Genomic DNA, 18,057 nt, shown 5'->3' on the forward strand with positions numbered 1-18,057 from the left:
AAACAAGGTTCCACTGTACATCTTTTGGCAATATTTCAACTATTCAACCCAATATTTCACCTATTCAACACTGTAAAAGTTTCTACAAACATTAGAGTTTATTTCCAATTAAAAATATTAGAACTGACATGCTGTTTTATGAAAGTAACAGAAGAGTAATAGAATATAACAGAATTGTAAAACAGTAGAAAATATTAGAATTGGCATGCTGCTTTATGATAATGACAGAAAAATAATTGCTCACATTAAAAGAAAATAAAAATTTCTGAACAAATCAAATATAACTTGTGTTTTTATCTTACCACCTTCCAACTATACTGCACATAAAGCTTTATCACCTAATAAAGCTTTATCACCAGAAGCTGAATGTTAAAGATGTTAGATTAGTCAAGTAGCATTTGGCATTCATTCTTTCCCACCACTCCCTATACATGCCTTCCTGTACTTCAGGGGGAGGAAAGCTAAAACAAAACAAAAATTAAAAAAAAAAAAACTATTTCCCAGATTTTTCCTTATAGTAAGCATTTGGAATGTAAAGCAGGTCCTGCCAGTAAAAAAGCCTCCTATGAGATCTGGAAAGCACAAGCTGAAAGCTCTTTCTATTGCTGATTTAAGTGGTAATCATTTCTCAGTAGAAAAGGCCACATCAACTACACTAGTGGCCTGGTGCACTAATTCGTGCATTGAAAGGAAATTAATTAGCAGAAATATTTTAATATCTCTATTTGCCCTTTCTCTATAATAGAAGTGTCAACCAAATTCATTACCGACAATGACAGATTAAAACACACATGTGCAATTGGCGCCAGCAAGAGCATTATACGTATCTCACATGCGCAAGTCAACTTAGCCTTTTACGTATATAGGATAAACGTGCTTAATTAGACCTGCTTTCTGATGTAGCTAAACTTTCTCCAGCCCCATAGAGCACCCCGACTTCTCTTTCAGGTAACTGTCAGCAACACAGCAGTAAATATCAACATGAAGCAGATTATTATTGTAGATCACACAGGGAGAACAAAGGGTAAAGTATTTAACTGCAGCAGTGTTTGACTATATTCTGTGCAGTGAGAAAACCTGAAGCAATTTTTAAGGTCCACCATTTCTTACTTCTTTTCAGTTGGGTCAAGTTTCTAAGCTTGAAGAGTCTCCATTTTCTGGCTAATTAAAAGAAAATAGGATTCCACCGAGTCTCCTATCTACCTACTCCGGGACTGCTGTGAGGATCAAATAAGATGAGGCATGGGAAAACGCTTCACAGACATTTGGTTACAGTATGAAGTGTTTGCACCTGGCTATAAAGCAAGTTGTGTTCCTGGGCTGAAGAAACCGCTAGACTAGCCGCCAGGGGGAGGAAGCCTGGCATTGCTGTCATTACCTGGGTGGACACTCAGCACGTTAGCCTTTCATATAGATTGCTTTTTATTCTTTACCACACAAGACATGTGTTCAGCTATGTATGTACCATCCAGGAAGTAGCAATGAGGGGTAAGAGAAAGGGCTACTTTAGCTACTTAAAAGATAAAGACTTCAGAGATTTGTGAGCAAGCAATAATTCAGCACAGCAAATCACAGGGTCAAGAACAATAAAAATTTAAAAAAGCAAGAAATCAGCAGTCTATTCTAGGTATTGGATGCCACTGTGGTAAAATGAGTTACTTAAATTACACAACCCTTGCCCTAGCTGAGGTTCGATTCCAGTCAAGTGCAGGTACCTTGGTTGCAGGTTAGACCCCCTGCCAAGGTTGGGGTATCGAAGGCAATCTCTCACATCAATGTTTGTCTCTCCCAGTCCCTTCCACTCTCTATAATAATCAATGGGAAAATATACTCAGGTGAGGATTAACAAAAATTAAATTAAATAAATTAACTCATTAATTATACAACCCTTAAAGAACCCTTGATTAGCTTTAAAAACTGCTATTTTAATACCCAACTACTTGACAAGATTGGGACTGATTTCCAAAGAATGCAATCCACCTATATATATTTGCAATTCTTCCACAAGAATTTTCACATTCATGAAACAAAAAATTAACTCAAACATTAATACAAGAATTCTTATACTGAAATTTTCTCTTTCCAAGAATGCCCTCACTCCTCATTCTGACATATAAAAAGGGTAGCAGCATCTAATAAAAGTGTCATAATTTGAGATGAAGGCCTTCAATAGAACACATTTTTCTTCTAAAATTATTTAAATTTTCTTCTAAAAATGCAAACTTATCTACAACCCCATATTTTACCCTGGAGCTATTATTAAGATTATTCTACTGTACATAAAACCATGTACTGTTTTCCTTAGCTGGTATACTACAATCAGGCTATTGTGCAATGGTAAGAAGGCTCTTAAGAAAAAATTACTGCTGAAGTAATTCTTGTCTCGAGGTGACTTACCACATTCTACTCTCCATAAACACCACTGTTTTTAATCACAACTTTACTTAAAGCTTTACCCTCAGTCAAAAAATACTTTCACTTTTCAATAAGATCCTTTCAAACTGAAGTGATAAAAACTAATGCTCTTATGACCATCATATTTGCTAAAGGAGAAATTATAGAGCAGTATGTGTACTAAGACCTTACTTTTGTGGAAAAAACAAACACCACAAAACATTTATTCATTGATTTATCCAGAAGTACTTTCATCAAAACATTACAAATGGTTATCTTAGGGTGGTGGGATTATGAAATTTTTTTTTCCTTTGGCATATATGCATTATCTGATATTTTGCATTAAACACAAGCTGAGGGAGAAACCAAGATGGCGGCATAGGGTAGACACCGGAATGCAGCCTACCACAACAAATTTCAATTTAGAACTGAAAAACAGGGGAGGCATTGCCCTGAAGCGCCAGACGGCTGGCTGAGAGGAGGCTCTGCCATCTGGAAATGAGAGAGAAGGCACGCTGAACCTCAGGAACTGTGAAGGTACGGAGAACTGTGTGCACGAAAAGGCGCTGGCTTAATCCCAGTGCGCAGAGGAAGGGCCGGAGCGAGATTGCTGCTGGCTTACTCCCTGCACGCAGAGAGGGTGGGCCGGGCTGAGTTCGCTACTGGCTTACTCCTGGCGCGGAGAGGGCGAACAGCTAACGAGGCTGGCTTTCTTGTCCGAGAGGAAAACAGAATCACCCTATTGCTCTGATAAACGGCCCCAGACAGGGAGAGGCCAGACTGTCAGGCAGCGGGCAGAGATCTCTTGGAAGTGTGTGAAGCCAGAGGCCATTACTGCGGGACTTGGGGAGGAGCCGAAGGGAAAACAAAGTTTGTCTGCACCAACCCGAGACTCCGCCCTACCTGTGGCTGAGCACAGAAGCTCTCCCAGAGGCTGGCTTTCTCTAAGGAGGGACTTGCAGGAATCCAAAGCTTGTCTGCGCCTTTACCAAAGAGGTGCGCCCGCACCTGCAACCAATCTTCCAAAACTCTCCACGAACAGGACTTTTCTAAGGCGAGACTGACAGGGAACCAAAGATTGTCTGGGCCACCCCGAGACCCCACCCTATTCAAGCAGAGTACGGAAACCCTCCTAGCTGAGACACTGCTGATCCTCACAGCCAATTGGCTTGGAGATCAACGCTTCCCAGTGATACCAACAATAAGCAAGGCTTAACAACAAGACTGCACACACAGCCCACAAAGGGCTACACCAAGACTGTCCACTGCAGGTAACTGGGAAGGCTGTGCTACTGGGCTCTACCAGAACACCTAGTACACAAAGCTATTCCATCAAATCAGGGAAACAACTAAAATGCAGACAAGAAGGACACAAAGGAAGGAGATGGAGGAAAAGAAAAGATTGAACATTGAGTTCAAAACTACAGTTATAAGGTTATTCAACAATATCCTAAAAAAGGCTGATAAATTAAATGAGACCTATGAGGATATGAAAAGGGAGCAACTAGAAATAATAAGGGATCAACAAGAAATGAAGCAAACATTGTCTGAAATAAGAGATATTATACAAAGTCCTAAAAACAGACTGGAAGATCGCAAGAATCAAGACAAAGATTTAGAACACAAAGAGCCAGAGGACACTCCTCTGCAGAAGGGAGAAGATAAGAGAATCCAGAAAGTTGAAGATAGGGTAAGAAACCTCTGGGACAATTTCAAGCGAACCAACATCAGAATTATGGGGATTCCAGAAGAGAGAGAGCAAGATACCGAAACAGTACTAGAAGAAATAGTGACAGAAAACTTCCCCCACCTGGGGAAAGAAATAGACTTACAAGTCCAGGAAGCCCGCAGAACCCCAAACAAAAGGAATCCAAGGAGGACCACACCAAGACATATCATAATTAAAATTCCAAGAGCAAAAGACAAAGAGAGAATATTAAAAGCAGCAAGAGAAAAGCAGGTAGTGACCTATAAAGGAGCACCCATAAGATTGTCAGCTGATTTCTCAACAGAAACCATGCAGGCCAGACGGGAATGGCAAGAAATATTCAAGGTGATGAATAACAAGAACCTATAGCCAAAAATAATCTACTCAGCAAAGCTATCACTCAGAATCAAAGGACAGATAAAGAGCTTCACAAATAAAAAAAAGCTAAAAGAGTTCACCAAAATGATATGAATTGCTGAAGGAGGTTATTTAGGAAGAGGAAGAAGATAAAGATAAAAATTATGATCAACAAATACATAGCTAACAACAAGTGAATCTAAAAACCAAGGGAATTTAAAAATCTGATGAACAATATTAACTGGTGAATATAATAGAATCAGAGGTATGGAAGGGGAGTGGACTGACGATTCTCGGGAAAAGAGGGAGTGGGGGTGCGGGAAGAGACTGAACAAAAACTGTGCACCTATGGATGAGGACAATGGGGGATGGGGAAAGGACAGAGGGTGGGGTGGGAACCTGGTAAAGGGGAGCAATTGAGGGGGGGAAGAGGATCACATTTGTAATAATCTGAACAATAAAGATTTATTAAAAAATAAAAATAAATAAATAAATAAACACAAGCTGAGACAGAACAATTTGAGTTATAGTATACGTAATCTAGGTGTAGCCCTAACCGGTTTAGCTCAGTGGATAGAGCATCGGCCTGCAGATTGAAAGGTCCCAGATTGGATACCGGTCAAGGGCATGTACCCTGGTTGTGGGCACATCCCCAATAGGAAGTGTGTGCAAGAGGCAGCAGATCGATGTTTCTCTCTTATCGATGTTTCTAACTCTCTATCCTTCTCCCTTCCTCTCAGTAAAAAAAAATCAATAAAATACATTTTTTAAAAAGAAACCTAGGTGTAGTTCATCAATTCAAATCCACTTACTCATAGTTAACAAATGCAATTGTTGTTCAAAAAATGTTAGTGAAATTGCCTGAGCCAACAAAGTTCAATTTTTAAACAATTTACTCAGATAAAATTGAGAAACAAGACAAAATCATTTTACTGACTTAGAGGCACCGACTAATAGAAGATATCACAGAGTAGCAGGAAGTAAATGATCAGAGAACATATGTAAACACTTTAGAGGACAATGATAGGCAAAAGAAGAAAAGGAAAAAACTCCACACCCCCAAAAAACTGAACTCAGGTGTATTTATGGAAAACATTCTGAAAAGAATATTTAAAAAATTATCTATTAGTATGTGACTCAAATTGAACCAACTCTTCTTTCTTCACTAGAAAAGAACGCCTTTCAATGGGCTTAGCACTCAATAGCAAAATCAAGAACACCTTTGCCTGCTATATGGCTCAGTTGGGTGGAGCGCTGTCCTGTACACCACAAAGTTGCAAGTTCAATTCCTGGCCAGAGGTTCGATCCCCATTTGGGGTGCATATGCGAGGTAATAGATTGATGCTTTGATCTCAAATCAATAAAAACATATCCTCAGGTGAGGATTAAAAAATAAGAGCACCCTGCCGAAACTGGTTTGGCTCAGTGGATAGAGCGTCAGCCTGTGGACTGAAAGGTCCCAGGTTCGATTCCGGTCAAGGGCATGTACCTTGGTTGCAGGCACATCCCAGCTGGGGGGTGTGCAAGAGGCAGCTGATCGATGACTCTCTCTCATCGATGTTTCTAACTCTCTATCCCTCTCTCTTCCTCTCTGTAAAAAAATAAATAAAATATATTTTAAAAATAAAATAAAAATAAGAGCACCCTTAGAGTCATCTCAAGGTCTTCTGTGGCTGCTGTGGAATGAACAAGTTAAACAATTAAGTATACAGTTAAACAATTCATATACTAACCCAGAAACAGCCAATTTTTACATATTAAATATATCTAGAAGTAATCATGAGATGTGAAGTGAATGCGACTTTGAAAAAACAACTTAAAGAGATCACTAAGGTAATTTCACCAACTTCCATGAGAAAATTATCATTAAATGAAAATAAATAACTCTACTAGGTTAAACCATGAGAAACTGCCAATATTTCAAGACTTTTTTGCCCATAAAAACAATGATTTCATATGGTCACAAGGATCGGCTAATCAATATTTAACAGCCACCTCTCTGGAATGAAGGCCTTCGTTTGTAGCTTCTGCTGATTCTCCTGCTGTAAATAGTCCCACCACAGCCAGGTGCAAGGAACAAGATAAAGGAGCTCCCAGATCTCTTAAAGCTTATAATCTATTTGGGGGCACAATAAAAAATTTAATGCACGATTTCAAGGACTGACAAATGCCATGAAGGTGATGGGGGTGGGGGGAGCAGCTATCATAAACTGAGTGGTTAAGAAATTAGGTAATATTTAAACTGAGATCTTAAAGAAGCCAACCTCTCAAAGATCTGGGGGAACGGAAACAACTTGTGTGAAATCTCTAGTGGAAGAACAAGCATGGCATGTTTGAGAAACTGAACAGCTAATGTGCCTAGCTGTGGTGAGCAAAGATGAGATACTCCTACAAGTTTGTAAATTTGTATTTCCTGGATGACTACAGTTCGTATTTTATTCTGAGTGGATTGGGAAGAGTAGCTTGATAAATGTATTGAATGCATTCTTTTTTAAAAATCCTCACCCAAAAATACGTTTATTGATTTGAGAGTGAGGGAGAGATAAGGAAAGAAAGGGGGAGAGGGAGAGAAAGGGAGAGGAGGAGATGGTGAGAAATATTGACAAATTGCAGTTGCCTCCTGTTTGCACCCTGACTGGGGATCAAACCTGCAGCCTAGGTATACTAGTGTGCCCTAACTAGACATTGAACCTGAAACCATTTGGTGTGTAGAATGATGCCCCAATCAACTGAGCCACCTGGCCAGGGCTGAATGTATTCTTTAATGCATTATTTTAATGACCTCTTATGAAACTTAGGTCACAGCTATGAACTGAATTCACTTTTCTCAATATGATCATTTTGGTTGCCTCACAATCTATCTAGAACCGTGGTCAGCAAACTGCAGCTCGCGAGCATCACATGCAGCTCTTTGTCTTCTTGAGTGCGGCTCTCCCACAAAATACCACGGCCTGGGCGAGTCTGTTTTGAAGTGGTGTTAGAAGAACTTTAAGTTTAAAAAATTTGGCTCCCAAAATAAATTTCAATTGTTGTACTGCTGATGTTTGCTTCTATTGACTAATGAATTTGCTGACCACTGATCTAGAACATTATGAAGTTAAAGCAGCAAGGCATGGTAAACCTCACACAATGGATATAGCTAAAATAAACTTAGTGGTAGGACTGCACATCAGCTCAGAAATAAGAATCTTATTAGGTGTTTTAAATGTGAAATGCTAATATGAATTCAGGTAGTTCAATGACATATTCCAATGAAAAAAAAATAAATTCCAATTAATTTGACCCAATTAGTCTATACAAAATAGATTAATTGAAAATCATAGGCAAACATTTGTAATGTTGTCATCCAAAATAACTTCACATGGTATGTAAACTTTTGTAAAATTATCAGTTTTGCCGAAACCGGTTTGGCTCAGTGGTAAGAGCGTCGGTCTACGGACTGGAAGGTCCCAGGTTCGATTCCGGTCAGGGGCATGTGTGTTGGTTGCGGGCACATCCCCGTAGTGTGCAGAAGACAGCTGGTCGGTGTTTCTCTCTCATCGACGTTTCTGGCTATCTCTCTCCCTTCCTCTCTGAGAAAAATCAATAAAATATATTTTAAAATAAATAAATAAATAAATAAATAAATAAATAGCCGAAGCCGGTTTGGCTCAATGGATAGAGTGTCGGCTTGGGAACTGAAAGGTCCCGGGTTTGATTCCGGTTAAGGGCATGTACCTTGGTTGCGGGCATATCCCCAGTAGGGGGTGTGCAAGAGGCAGCTGGTCGATGCTTCTTTCTCATCGACGTTCCTAGCTCTCTATCTCTCTCCCTTCCTCTCTGTAAAATATCAATAAAATATATTTTTAAAATAAATAAATAAATTATCATTGTTTTAATATGAAAATTTTATATTTTAAAGTGAAAAAATGTAATACTAAATCTAATTTATAAATATTATTGCTTAAGAAGTGAAAATAAAATAGCAAGCATATGCAACTTTAAATTACATTTGCATACCAATAAACTGTAAAGATATATATAAACACACATATGTCCACACCTCTGACAGCCATGAAAATTAGGTCCACATTACGGTAACATGAAAGTCCTTCAGATAAGTCAACAAATTACTACATATTGCACAAAAATAGGAAAATGTTTAAACTGGTTCACAGAGAATAATTTATGCTTACACATAAACAATTATGTATTCATTCAGAAACTTCTACTAAGCCACCTATTTCAATAATTTATTTTAAATATTTTTAACTAACCAACAATGAGACCTATAGCTCAGAAAGTTTTTAAAAATCTTGTCTCAGCAGAATGAAATACTGAAAGTTTACATATCATTAATTTCCCTTACACTCTGATTTCCCACCTAAAAAACACTTACAATGCAGGTTTTAAAAGCACCTAAATATATTCAAGCACTTTTCACTTAAGAACACAATATTTAGCCCTGACTGGTTTGGCTCAGTGGATAGAGGGTCGGCCTGCGGACTGAAAGATCCCAAGTTCGATTCCGGTCAAGGGCATGTACCTTGGTTGCAGGTACATCCCCACTGGGGGGTATGCAAGAGGCAGCTGATAGATGTTTCTCTCTCATTGATATTTCTAACTCTCTATCCCTCTCTCTTCCTCTCTGAAAAAAATCAATAAAATATATTTTAAATTTTTAAGAAGAACACAATATTTACATCCGTGTGATATTTCTCTCTATAGACTTGTGTACATTAATGTAGCTAGCTGCTAGCTTACCACAGAAATACAATAAATGCCACCCATTTTTTGAGAGGGCAGTAAATAAATAGCATCTCTTTGGATCCCATAACCCTGACAAAAGAAAAGTATAATATAATCCAACTTGAGTGTCTAAGTCCATGTAAATCATTGACACTCAGAATGCAAAAAAACATAGCCTAAAAGAGATCTGGGCAAGTCAAAAATAGTTTTTTTGTGTATTTTTAAATGTTGTTGCCTTACTTACAAATCAAGCTTTTTTCTTCTTCTCTATTCCTTTTATCTTACTTGCCTCTGGGCTCCTTTTCTACAACCCTTACCGTTTTCCTGTGTATTTTCACATTCCATAGCAAAAATTGATTTGAAACTTACCTTATCCTCTAAATATGTCTTTTCTTAATTCTTATGGGACTATATGGTTTTAGGTGAAATACTTTTAGTTACAGAGACATAAGCTGTTACCGAAGACATGAATAACAAGATAAGTGGCCATTCATTTAGCTGATATGAATGCCTACATGTGCCAGTCACGCATGAATCCTGGGCATTCTGCAGTGAATAAAACAAAGTCTTACCCTAAGGACAGGAACACAGGACTGTGTTTGGTAGGTTAAGAAATTTCAAGGAGGCCTATGTGCCTGGAGTGAAGTAAGCCGAGGAGGAATCAGTAGGACATGTGACAGAGGCAGGAGAGACATCACCACTGTCCGCACTGCTGTATTCCAGCTTTTACTCTAGATTAGGGGTGTCGAACTCAATCAGAGAAGGGGCCAAAATCTAAAATCCAGCCTAAATCACGGGCCGAATGGTTTACTGAACAGTCATAAACTGTCATTGTGATGGAAACGCAGCGGAGTGCAGTGATGACAGCGCGGTGCGGGCCACATTGCAAGGCCTGGCGGGACGGATTTGGCCCGAGGGCCTTGTGTTTGACACATGTGCTCTAGATGATATGGGAAGTCACTGAAGGGTTTTAAACATAAAAATAATCAGGCCAGCATGGCTCAGTGGTTGAGCATCTACCTACGAACCAGGAGGTCACAGTTGGATTCCTGGTGAGGGCATATGCCCGGGTTGCAAGCTAGATCCCAAGAGTGTGGCATGCAGGGGGCAGCTGATCAATCCTTCTTCTTATCACTGATATTCCTCTCTCTCCCCCCTCTCCTTTCCTCTCTGACATCAATAAAAATATATTTTTAAAAATAATTAAGCTTTCGTTTCAAAAGGATGGTCTTGGTTGCTGTGTGGAGAACAGAAAAGAGCGAAGCAGCAGGGAGACCACAAAGACGACTACAAAAAATAGCACAGGCAATAGAGGGCAGTTGCTCAGAGAGGGGGCAGCAGTTGAAGATTGCAAATTGTGGGTACATTTGTTCTCAAGGCAGATACAGGACATACTTTCACGCTACATTATTTTGAATTGATACGGAGTATGAAAGAGAGGAGTCAAGAATATCTATGAGGCCTGGCCAGCATGGCTCAGTGGTTGAGCATCGACCTATGACCCAGGAGTCACGGGTGGATTCCCAGTCAGGGCACATGCCCAGGTTTCGGGCTCAATCCCCAGAGTGGGGCGTGCAGAGGCAGCAGCCAATCCATGATTCTCATCAGTAGTTTCTCTCTCTCTCCCTCTCTCTTCCTCTCTAAAGCAATAAAATCAAAGAATATCTATGAGGTTTCAGCCAGAGAAAGTGAAAGATGCAACTGACATTTAATAAGATGAGGAAGAGTGGAAAAGAAACAATCATTGAGATGAGGGAGGAAGAAAGGATAGTTCAGTTTTGACAGGTTAAATTTGGGATGTCTAACTGGAAATGTTGATTCGGTCATTGGGTATGCCAGTCTGGAGGTAGGAAAGAGATTCAGATTAAAAATAACATTTTTAGTTTGAAGAGGATAATTCCAGCTGGAAGACAGAGGAGCTCACAAGAGAATACACGTAAGCGAGAGGCGCTCTAAACATGGAGCTCAGGAAAGCCTCGTGTTTTAGAAGTTGGGGCAATGAAAGGAACCAGCAAAACAAACTGAAAATAAGCACAGTCTCAGAAGCAAAGTAAAGGTTTCAAAGAAGATAAATGATCAACCACGTCAAAGGCTGCTGTTGCTAATTCCAGTGAGATAAGGATTGAGCTGACTAGGGAATTTATCACCAAGGAGGTCACTAGTAAATCTCAACAAGAGAAGTTATAGTCAAGTAAAAAGAAAAAACGGGATTGTAGGAGAGCCAAAGAGATTGGGAATACTCGTGACCACAATAACACCTTTGGAGAGCAGTCGCTGAAGAAGGATGCGGTGCTGGGGAGGTTTTTGTCATTGTTTTTAAAGATGGGCAATATCGCACCATAAGAATATGCTAACAGGAATAATCCAGCAGCAATGGTAAACACTGATGATTCAGTGCACTGGCAGGCAGGCAGGCAAATGGGGTACATACTGAAGCAATGCAAAGCCCTTGACAAGAGAAGGGGTAAAAGCAGATTGCGGCAAGTCACAGCAAAACAGGAAATGCAGAGCCTGGGCACAGATGGAGGAGACATGCACAGGTCGTCTTCTGATTGCTTTCATTTTTAGTGCACAGGAAACAAGGCCATCAGGTGAAAAAGAAGAGAACATTTGTGCAGGCGACCTGAGGAGGTGTAAAGCCGTCGTTCTGGGGAGTGGGAGAGACTGTGGGAAGCAGGGAGGGCCCTCCTGCAGCCAGTGTCATAAATTTAATGAGGACCAGGTCAGCATGGGTGTGTTTTCCATGACACACTCCACTGCCAGGCACAGGCACAGGCCAGAGAGATGGTGAACCGGAGTTTGCTAGGTGAGTACAGTGAAAAGGGAAGTGCTATCAGGGACCTGAGGGTGGGTAAATGGGGGAAATCACAATACTGGGCATGGAACAGTAAAAAGGTGGTAGCAGCAATGGAGTGTAGGTCCCAGACATGAAAGTACCATTCAGGAGGATACTTTACAGAATGAGCTGGAAAACTGGATGAGGAGGTCCTGGTGAAATGCTTAGAACTGCGTGGTATGAAACACCTTAATGAAGTACAGGCAGGTCTGGTTAAAATGCTATAGTGCTAGCCTGGCTGGCATGGCCCAGTGGGTTGTGCACCAACCTATGAACCAGGAGATTATGGTTTGATCCCCAGTGAGGGGCATGCAGGAGGCAGCCAATCAATAATTGATGTTTCTCTCATCATTAATGTTTCCATCTTCCCTCTCCCTTCCTCTCTGAAATCAATCAGTCTATCTACCTACCTACCTACCCTGTTTCCCTGAAAATAAGACAGTGTCTTATATTAATTTTTTCTCCCAAAGTTGCGCTAGGTCTTATTTTCAGGGGATGTCTTATCTTTCCATGCGTTAGGTCTTATTTTCGGAGAATGTCTTATTTTCGGGGAAACACGGTATCTATCTATATAAATGCCACAGAGCTATCAGACTAAAGCAAAACCCCTTCCTGAGCAAAGTGAGCCTGAAGAGGAGGGAAACTGGAAGGCTAAGGAACTAGAGCAGAATGAGATCACAGGAATTGCAGCTGGAGGTTTCCAGACATGGAGACCCCATGAAAACCATTTCCGGCAGGCACTCCTGGAGAAAGTCAGCTGTGAACAACCTGACCAACTGAAGGCACCCATAGCAGATCATGGCAGCACGAGCCAATCCCCAACCTCCTTTCCCAGGAGCTGAAGCCTGGACAGGGGAGGATGGCAGACTGAAGAAGAGCTAGCAAATAAAAAGAGGTATGGCTATAATAAGACTACTAATAATTAATATAAAACCACTACTGGCAAGTAAGTAGAACACTCTTTATTACCTAAAAATAACTAGAAAGGCTATCTAATTTTCCTAAGAACCTGAGAGACAGGCAAAGACTTTAATCTACAGGGAGGGTTCCAAGGTATGGTGAGAGAAAGTCAGTCATTTTCTGCTTAAACTTGTATCAAGTTCCACCCACTGAACACACCAGTTCCAGGAATGTCCACGAATTCCCACTACATGTCAGGTGCAAAATATACACAATTCATTTTTGCTTTGAAAAACAAAAACTGGAAAAAGAAAAAAAAAAGTCAAATGAAACAAAATGATTTTGTTTTAGTAGAAGATGCTTACAAATATTCAGTCATAAAGATTCAATAAGAAACCTTAGCATGAATTTCTAAGAGTGTAACCTACCACACAGAAATATCAGTGCTCATCATTTAGTCGTGTTCAGAGACATCGAATTTAATATGGAGTTAACAATGCTTTCTAGGAAAAAGAGGGAGATTTTTTGTTTGTTTGTTTGCTTTAATACCATAACCCATTTTGATTAAAATACACAAGTATTTTAAAGTGTCAGGATAAAGACAATTTATTACATCTTTGGCTTTCAGTTCAGAAACTCCCTTTGGATGGGGCCCTGAGCAGTTTCAGCTAAACCCCGCTCTGTTCATATTTGCTAGTAACTGAAAGGTTCAAGTATACTTAAGCTTTGAACTGAGGAAGCAGGATAAAGTTAATTATTAATAAGCTAAATTCCAAGTTTTCTCAGGAAGTATGAAAAACAAAAAACAAATCAGAATAAATGTCCTCACCTCACTAGTAAGTATTAAGGATAAGCATGTTTCACTCAGTTCCTCTCAAGAACACAGAGGGAACCCATACTGTCCCACTCTGAGACAGATCTGACATTTAACATTCAATATAATATTGAAATATTTCTTTTTGTGAGAAGTGAAATTAAGAACATTGTAACAGATCAAAATCAATATGCATTTGCAATTGTGAGGAAAAAATCTTATAAAGCCTTAACAAAGTATCTCAAATTCATCCTAAAGCAAATGAGGAACGTAAACACTTTCATGATAATAAATTAAAAAAGAAACAAAACACAAAAAACACACAAGTGGGACCTAAAAGCACAATAACAACCTATTCTGTAGAACAAATGTGAGAAATCAGTTATAAAACACTTTGGAACTGTTTTATACCAATGTTAATTGATACTCTCTCACAATCTATACAACCAAATTGGACACAGCTACAACGTACCATTATCAGCATCATTCGTAATTACTTTATTATACCTGACTAAATACTTTCCAGGTTATTCTAGAGTCAATGATTCTCTCTCATCATTGATGTTTCTATCTCTCTCTCCCTCTCCCTTTTGAAAATAATCTCTGAAATCAAAAAACAAGATTAAACAAAAACACATTTCTTATAGAAAAGGAATCCACTGTTTCTCCTTGGAGATTTTAAACCAAAAAAAACACACAAAAAACAAAAACCTCTCCCCCAAATACTCACACATACCCTGATGAACATTTCAGATATCCAAACAATCATAAAATAGGGGGATCCTGGAATTTATTTAGCCTCAGGACATATGAACTACTCCAAGGTAGGGATACTTTAAAAAGACTTGGTACTTTTTAAGGTACAAAAAAATTAGTCACCATGGGTTCTAATTTCTTGGAAAAGATATTCTAACATGTGCCAGTGCTGTTGATTGTCAAGAATTCTGATGAAGTTCTTATCCAAATAAAACATGCCAAGCATTTTTTATTCAACATATCACAGCTTGCTTACATTGTTCTTCACCATCACTATTCTCATTTATTGCTAGATTCCTTATCAGAAAATGATAGATTTCTCAACAACAGACTATCAGGAGTATACTGTCAAATAACTCTATTAAAAAAAGTACATTTCAAGGAAAACTATTACTAAAATTTGAGAGATTACTTCCTCTACTATTATTCCTAGAAACAACCAAACAAAGCTAACAGCCAATAAATCTAAAGATCTGACAGTACATTTACATGTACACATTACCTTAAAAACATTAAGTCAATAGGGTTCATTCCAAATTCAAAAGCTATCTGTAAAAAAATTATTAATCTACATTATTTTATCATGATCAGGATTGACTTTAAAGCACATTAATTTGACTTCTGAAGAAGCCAAATAAAAGTTTTTTTAATCACATATGTTCAGAATTAATCAATACTACAATCCCATTCTCTTTTTATCTCATTTGTAATACTAGAGGGAAATATCCAAATATGAAACCACAAATTATTATTTCCTTCCCTTTTCAACATTATCAAGTCAAATACTATATTATTTGTATATGGTGAATGGTCAAAATAAAATTTATGAAAAAATGCTTTATCTTAAATATTTAAAAACAGCCGAAACCAGTTTGGCTCAATGGATAGAGAGTCGGCTTGGGGACTGAGAGGTCACGGGTTCGATTCCGGTCAGGGGCATGTACCTTGGTTGTGGGCGTATCCCCGGTGGGGGGTGTGCAAGAGGCAGCTGATCGATGACTCTCTCATCGATGTTTCTAGCTCTCTCTCTCCCTTCCTCTCTGTACAAAATCAATAAAAATATATTTTAAAAAAATAATAATAAATAAATATTTAAAAACATTTCTGCCTAGCCCGAGTGGATCAGTGGTTGAGCGTTAAACCTATGAACCAGGAAGTCGTGGGTTCAATTTCCAAGCCAGGGTTGCAGGCTCCATCCCCAGTGTGGGGCATGCAGGAGGCATCCAATCAATGCTTCTCTCTCATCATTGAGGTTTCTATCTCTCTCTCTCCCTTCCTCTCTGAAATCAATTAAAAAAAAAAAAAGACAAAACAAAAACACCTTTCTTATAGAAAAGGAATCCACTGTTTCTCCTTGGAAATTTTAGAAAACAGAAAATGTTCCACAGCAAAGATTATTTCCAGAAAACAGAACCAGAAGTGCATTACTCTCTCAATCAATACACCGAACCAAAATCATCCAATATGGGAGACGGAATAAAAATACTAATTTGCTAAAACTCTTCCATCCTTCATTTTAAATTGCAGAGTGATTTGCATTGTTAAACCGATACCATGAAAATGAACCAAAAATCTTAGCCCTATAAAGTTACCTTCCAAAAGACTGTTAACGGATCTACACTTCCATGGAGCTTCACCTGTCATCTTTCCCAGCCTTCGGTAGGAACTAGAGGTAAGACAGCCCCCACTGCAGCATGGACAATGAGGAAAGAACTTCACACTCAAGTTTTAAAAAAGAGTAATTGTGGGTTTTGTTTGCCCCTAGAAACCCAGCATCCAACACAGGTGTCAGTACATAACAAGTGCTTAATGACTATCTGTTGAGTAAATAGAGATTTCATTATATTAGTGCAAAATCAGTATTTCCTCCCCCCCCCCCCATCCCTTATAGAGTTCTCCCTTGCTCAAAAAGCAACTCGAGATCATTCCAAGGTCCTCTAAAAGCACATGAACTTCTTTATTCATAATGAAATTGAAAGCTGGGTCTTCCAAAGAATAACAAAATATCCAAGCACCTCTGATAGTCTACATTCTTAAAAAAAAAAAAAAAAAAAAGGCTTATTTTCAAGAAACAGAAAATGACTACCAACTTTCCTCAAGGTGAAAAATTCTACATTTCAAACATCTTCTTCCACGCCTGCAATAATATCTGATCGCTCACTCAACGGTATGTATATGCTGGGTAAAAACAAAACAAAAAAAAGCATATAAAAACAAACTCCTGTTTGCGAATGGTTTTTTCCTTAGTCAAGAGGGTGTCTGTCTAAATTTTACTAGAGGTGAGATCAGCTTTGTCTGATGTCTCAAGACTCATTCATTCATTTAACACATTTTACTGAGCATCTACTATGTACTAGGCCCTTTAACCAAAACGCGTCAATTCTGTACACTGGCCGCCTTCACCAAGTTCCCCTACAAAAGCTTATCACTTAAAAGAGCTGCCGCTGAAGAGCAATGCCAACGCTGGTTCTTGCAAGCCAGAAGTCAGCGCACCGGGGCTTCTCGGCGTTTAAGGCGGCGCCCGGCGAGCCGCTACCACCCACCCACCCACCCACCCACCGTACCAAACCCGCCGCGAAGCAGCCGCGCTGGTACGGCAACCTGTACGAGTGGCGCGGCTCCTCCGGGGAGGGGATCGGTTCTCTCCGGGCCACACGCCGGGCGCCCCCGGCGAGCGTCCCGGACCCGGGGCCGGGGTCCCCGCCGCCCCGGCCTCACCTGCGGCACCGGCCCGCTCCGCCCGCCGCCGGCTCCGCCCTCCCGGCTCCCGGACCCGCAAAGTTGGGGGTTGGGGTCTCCATGTCCATTCCGCACCGGCTGGCGGGGGGCTCCCTCGGCCGCCGCCGGCCGTGAATGCGGAACGGAGCGGGCGCTCCTCGGAGGTGAAGGAGGGCAGCCCCAAGGCAGGCGCTGCCCGAGGACCTCACCCGGACCCGAAAATGGAGCCGCAGGCGCAGCCCGCAGCCCGCAGCGCGCGGAGGGCACGACCGGGCCGCGCTGGCCCCCGAGCCCCCGGCGGCAGGGACTCGGGGCTCCGGGCCCCCGCCCCGCGGGCCGCCGCCGCGAGGCGTGGGGGCCGGCGCCCCGCGGGCGCCGCGCGGCACTCACCGTCGTCTTTGTCTCGGCCGCCCGCCCGCTCCGGCCGCAGCCGCTCTCGGCGCCGGCTCCGCGGCTGCCGCCACCCCCACGCCCGCAGCTGCGCTCCCCGGCGCACTCGCCGCTTCCTGGCCCCGCCCTCCCCGCCCGGGCCCCCGCGAAGGCCGGCGAGGGGCGGGGCGAGGGGCGGGCGCGCTCTCAGAGCCGCCGGAGGGCCGCGCCGCTGCGCAGCTGCCGCAGCGCCGGCCCCGCCCCCAGCCCACAGGCTCCGCCCCATCCGCAGGCCCCGCCCCCGGAGGCTAGGGGCGTGGCCTTTTCCTGCACCGGGCGCCGCGCCGCTCCCGGAGCTCCGCGGACTAGGAATCCCCTCCGAGGCGAGGCGAGCCGAGGCCGGGGGCTGGGGCTGGAGCTCGCGCGGGAAGGGACGCGCCAGAAGATGGCGGCCGGGGCTGGTGGGGGCGCGCGGGA

At 41.5% G+C, this 18,057-nt stretch overlaps 1 protein-coding gene across 4 annotated transcripts in view; it reads right to left on the bottom strand.

Moving 5' to 3' along the window:
- Positions 1–17,748, bottom strand: part of CDC42SE2 (CDC42 small effector 2) — a 70,008-nt gene extending 52,260 nt beyond the window's left edge. For 2 of the 4 annotated variants that reach the window (XM_036423845.2, XM_036423844.2), the window contains exon 1: positions 17,602–17,748. Coding sequence is in view for 1 of the 4 variants with exons in the window: in XM_045576670.1 (XP_045432626.1) it covers positions 16,086–16,137 (52 nt within the window). In the remaining 3 variants the exon portion in view is untranslated. Of the gene's footprint in view, positions 1–16,085; positions 16,354–17,601 lie in introns of those variants that run through there. The other 2 variants (XM_036423846.2, XM_045576670.1) reach the window with 2 other exon arrangements.
- Between the last annotated feature and the right edge of the window lie 309 nt (positions 17,749–18,057).

Source organism: Pipistrellus kuhlii, unplaced genomic scaffold (genome assembly GCF_014108245.1).
Source record: "Pipistrellus kuhlii isolate mPipKuh1 unplaced genomic scaffold, mPipKuh1.p scaffold_m20_p_8, whole genome shotgun sequence".
In the NCBI taxonomy this organism is placed as follows: Eukaryota; Metazoa; Chordata; class Mammalia; order Chiroptera; family Vespertilionidae; genus Pipistrellus; species Pipistrellus kuhlii.